General features: G+C 38.0%; 1 protein-coding gene across 3 annotated transcripts in view; it reads right to left on the bottom strand.

The window, feature by feature from the left end:
- Positions 1-1,073: 1,073 nt before the first annotated feature.
- LOC111343373 (cAMP-dependent protein kinase type II regulatory subunit) overlaps positions 1,074-5,193 on the bottom strand; it is a 19,374-nt gene continuing 15,254 nt past the window's right edge. For all 3 annotated transcript variants that reach the window (XM_022950542.2, XM_022950541.2, XM_022950540.2), the window contains exons 10-14: positions 4,066-4,119; positions 3,322-3,396; positions 2,466-2,531; positions 1,993-2,119; positions 1,074-1,529 (exon numbers count right to left, since the gene is read on the bottom strand). In XM_022950542.2, coding sequence (XP_022806277.1) covers positions 1,408-1,529; positions 1,993-2,119; positions 2,466-2,531; positions 3,322-3,396; positions 4,066-4,119 — 444 coding nt within the window. In that variant the 3' untranslated portion in view covers positions 1,074-1,407. The remainder of the gene's footprint in view (positions 1,530-1,992; positions 2,120-2,465; positions 2,532-3,321; positions 3,397-4,065; positions 4,120-5,193) is intronic.

The following is a 5,193-nucleotide window of genomic DNA, read 5'->3' as shown; positions in this document are numbered from 1 at the left end:
TATGATGTGTCTTTTCTTGCCTCGCCTTCGTTCTAGAAATGGTCTCTTTACTTAGAGCTCAAAACTACCGAAAAGCGGATACTCTTTACATATTTACTCCTGGGTCGAGAGGGGCACAAAAACGCAACACACTGACCAGGCCAGGCCTCGAACCAGGCCCTCTCGACACGGGGTTCTGTTTAAACAGATCTTGACCACCTCGTTTCTGGTATCATGCTTATTCATCAAGCTCACTCCTGTTCTTGGGCCTGGCCACTAAGCGCGCAACAGTTGGATTTTGGGTTCGACATTGCAGAATTGTTTTTCCAAATCGGGGCTTTTTTCAGATTTATATGGCTTTGATAACGATTTTAATGAACGTTGCCCTCAGACAATTGCAGTCAAGTGAATATCAGTATAGGTAATCGCATGGGGCCCAATAAAAGGAAGTTTCAGAAATTACCCGAGTCGAGCATTGATCTACGAGGGTGGTACTGGGTATTCTCGTGATTCGTGAATGGCCTATTTTTTCCCGTGAAACGTGAAAGGGCTTGTTTTTGTCTTGTGAACCATGATTTTCCAAAATAGTTCTCCGTTAAATGAGAAAAAGGTATTTAGTTCGTCGTGAACCGTGATTTTGGTTGTAGTTTCCACAGTAATTATAAATGACCGTGATTTGTGAAAGGACCCATTTATTTTCCGTGAAACGTGATCTTGACCCCCCCCCCCCCTCTCCTTACCAACGGCATTCTCGAGAGCGTTTCCAAAACAGTCACTATTTTTCTCTATCGCAGATTAAACAGCTCCTAAAATTTCGACCCGAATTACTTCGCAGATTCCGTTTCTTAGTTGCTATGATTTGCGTGCTCCCGAACACTTCACAAAGCCCAAACCCAGTTGTGCTCTCAAACCGTTCAATGCAAGCATTCCCACTTGCTTTCTCGAAACGTTTCAAATTCGCATCCAAAACAACGTTCCAAAGGCGGGTTTAAAAAAATAACCACTCCAAAAATGAGCTACTCAAAATGAGAAAGCACAAGGTTACGGGATGGCTAAGCTAAGTGAGTACGAAACATCAAAGAATCTGCCAATAATAATAATAATAAACATGTTTTATTTACATTCCAAGTCACCAGAATTGTAATAAACATCTGTCGTGCGTTCTATCTCACATGTAACAAAGTGATTCAGTAAAACAATAAATTATGATCCAATTCTTTTTTCCTTCTTTTTTCAACGCAAAAATTAAAATTAAACCTTATTTATAAATACAACGGAACAAATCGAATAGAATAATAATTTTCCCGCTTTGAAACTCCAAAACAGATTTTTGGCAAGGTGAAGCGGTAAAGAAACAGCAAATGTTCCTTTGTCTAAAAATAGGCCATCTTTGAGCAGTTGTAAAATCACTATCCTTTCCAAGACACTTCATCGTAGTTCTGTGTGCCCAATGCCAAGTTTTTTCAGTTGATCTTCATACCCATCGATATTTCTCTTCATGATATCCATACAAGGGCCAAGAAGCCTTTCAAAAGCGTGCACGTCGAGAACTAAAGGAAAAGAAAAACATATCTGATTGAACTCAACACATAAAGGCGTATTCTTAGCTCTTCCAAGGAGGGTTCGCCAACTTCCTTGTCAAGTTAGGTTTGGAGCAGTGGTAAAATTGAAAGGTGAAAACCGGAAATTCTTTCTTTTCCAGACATGGGTTTCGTTGTTGTTGTTATTACTGATTAACTTTTGCGCGGATTTTTTCCGTTCTCCTGAGTAAGATTTCGAACGTTAATGTAAACTTTCTTGGACTACTTGTTTCTTGCTGGCACGAATTTGTTGTTGTTGTTTCTTTCTTTTAAAATTCTTCCTTCATTGGCAGTTACTTGGTAGTCAATTTTCGAATCTCCCTCCATTCCCCTGAAAAACCATGTGATCTCCCCTAAACCCCATCTCCCTCGGGCGATGAATAATCACTGGTCTCTAATTGAAAAGCCCTTTGATCCACGTTTTCCAGCCTACCCGCGGTGATAAGGTCTCCCACAGCATACACTGAGGCAGCACGTGGTTTATGGGTAACAAGCGCCAGTTCACCAAAGTAACCTCCCTTTGTACACTGTGTAAGTTCTACTTCTTCTGTCGGATCATCCTACAGAGCAAAAGAAAATACAAATGAATTAAGGCTAAAAGGTTCCAAAGAAACTGTGGTGCTGCGTCGGTGGGGGTAACCCAGCTTTTTTATTCGTTACGGTGGCCAATTTACAACTTCAACTGAGTTGATATAACCAAATTACAAAAGCAAATACATTATGCCATGAGTTCTAAGACGTAAAAAGAAATAGAGCCGAAGATGGGTAGAAACCAAAAGAGGAAAAACAACATCTAATGAATCATCGACAGATCTCAAAATTAAGATAATATTGTTCTTTGCTGGAAAAAGTCATGACCTTGTGTTTCAACTTGAAGAAAGCGGGAAAACTGAAGGGATGCTGTACCTGATTACGTATCCTGATAGATGCTACTCCGCTCTCTACAAAGAACATGCAGTCTGCTTCATCTCCCTGCCAAGAAAAGTCTAGAAGTTATAATCTCCTGTGAAGGGTTTCTATTTACACAATATGCTGAATAACCCATTCATTATATTTGTTTCTTACTTATGATCTATTAGAGGACAGACGCATAACTGATATTATTAAAAACTAGATCATTGGATAATGTAATTCAAGACTTTTTATTGGCTTAGCCATTATGGTATATCAGCCAAAATACCATAATCTACAAATATGGTAAGCGTACGTGTCTGCTTAAAATTAAAAGAGATCTAAAAATTTAATAAAATTTAATAATTTAATTTAACGTTTTTAATAACACAATTATTCCACTCGCCCTTGTTGGATATGAGATGATAGATAGCCAACTCGGCGCTACCCGCCTCGTTGGCTATCTATCATCTCATATCCAACGCGCGCTTGTGGAATAATTGTTAAATACCATAATCAGTTATTATGTGGTAAGGACATTAGAGACATACTCAGCTGCGTCTCGTGTGCCACATTTTTGTTCTTACCACACTTTAACATATTATGGAACAGACGGACAACAACATAGAAACTATTTGTTAGTTATAATGGAATATTTGGGATTCCTCCCCCCCCCCCCCCCCCCACTTTCCACCAAGAGGAATGCATATGATAGGCCAGTGGGTGTGTAACAGGATGCGGATTTCATGATTCGGGGGAACGAGAAGGATTGAGGTAGTTACCACTCGAGCTTGCAATCTCGTTGCATTTTGTCGGTAAAACTACTTATCAGTTCATTGATTGTTGGCCCTAATGTATGTAGTTATATTACCTGCTGAATCACGCAATCACCATCTTTGAACGTCCTGGACTGAAGTGCATCGGCTAGATTCATGATCTCATAGTCCTGAAGATAAATGAAGAAAATACAACGCTATTTATCATAAAACAAACTCATTGCTACCACTGACCAGAATCCCTCAATTTTACCGCTGGTTTTTCTTCAAAACAGGCCTTTAATTAACACATTTTCAGCGACCACGCCCCTAGTTCGACATTTGAATGATAAACCAAACTGCAGAAAGTGTCAGAGATCATGTAACACACCTCTCCTTAGCCTTGAAACAACTTGAAAACAAACTCCACCAACTCGTTTACATGATTGTCCCCGACTTATGGCAAAATTAAAAGGTATTTTCCGGACTTTGAAAGAATTTATGTCTTGTGTTATGAACTTTCTCTCACCAGGGCAAATGGTTTCTTCATTTCAATATTTAATGATAATATATTCGTCTTTCACTGGAATCTCGGTTATTCATTCTCTAAATTTAACTCCTACGAGTGACCAAGACGTAATTTCTCCTTGCAATATCAACACAACATCAAGCAGACAAGTGTTGAGAATAAAGAAAAAAAATTTACGTGATGATTAGTTGATCCAATACCTAATCCTCCAAACAAATATAATAAGAATAGTAACACAGACAGTGAAGAGAATTAATAATGAGATCTTGCGAGTGGAAGAAAAAATTCATTTGTCTGAGTAAGGTTTTTTTAAGATGAAAAAAATTCTCACCGTAACTTCCTTCAGCATAGGAACTTGCTCAAGTAACTTTTCATGTATTTTCCTCTGAAAATTGACAACAAAACTGAGGTTAAACAAGGAAGGATTCAGTCTTTGTCAGTCGTTATATTTCAGTTCCACTGAATATCAAGGATATCCTGCATATGCAGGATAAGAAATTATTTAGTGGAGCTACTGCCCTAAGCCATCATCCGTTAAATGAAATTCTGCCAAAGCCTAAACCCCAGCAATAAAATTTGCGTCGCAAGGTTTGCCTCTGCCCAAAGATTACCACAGAACGTTTCAGGAACACATTTGTAAACTGACAAATTTTTAACATAACCTGTTATAATTAAATAATTTAATTTTATGTAACATAGGATATGTATCTTTTATCGTATGGTTAATTGAAGACTTCAATTTCTGAAGACTTCAAAATTTGCAGATGGACTGAAATAAAGGTACTGCAGCAGAAGTCTGTAAAAGTTCAAGGGTTGATAAGGACTGAACTTATTTCTCCAAGAGAATGTGAGCTTGTCAGCATTGTTCCCAACATGGTAAAATGATAAGGACTGAACTTATTTCTCCAAGAGAATGTGAGCTTGTCAGCATTGTTCCCAACATGGTAAAATAGTGTTGGAAATCCAACCACAATACTAATAATGATAACTACAATAATACTACGATAATAGTAATAACAACTATAGAAATACCGTGATGATATAAGTCAGGGCTCGAAATTAACGGTAACCGTTAACCAATGGTTAGTAATTTTAAACGTTTAGTTACTAAAAGTGTGTCCAACTAACCCGACATGGTTAGTAAAATTTTCTAACATATTTAAATTATGTTATGGAAATAACCTTTTTACAAATAAATACCAAGTTTTAGGAACGGTTTATGTGTTATTTACTTGCATTAGCTTGTTTTCTGTCTCAAACAATTTGTTCTTGCCGTCTTTGGGATCGAATAGAGCTTTACAGCCATTTTGAGTGCTAAGGCCCTGAATGCGAATTTGTGTCGAATGTGGGGATCTAGACACAACTTTATCAAACCGCCAATGTTGCAGATCCTTATTCGCACTAAAATATTATTGTTCACGAGGTTCTAGCCATTCGGCACTGAATTATGCAGAGGTCT

Source organism: Stylophora pistillata, chromosome 5, assembly GCF_964205215.1.
Source record: "Stylophora pistillata chromosome 5, jaStyPist1.2, whole genome shotgun sequence".
Classification (NCBI taxonomy): Eukaryota; Metazoa; Cnidaria; class Anthozoa; order Scleractinia; family Pocilloporidae; genus Stylophora; species Stylophora pistillata.
Note: the sequence above shows the minus strand (reverse complement) of the source record. Positions and strands in the feature narration are given on the sequence as shown.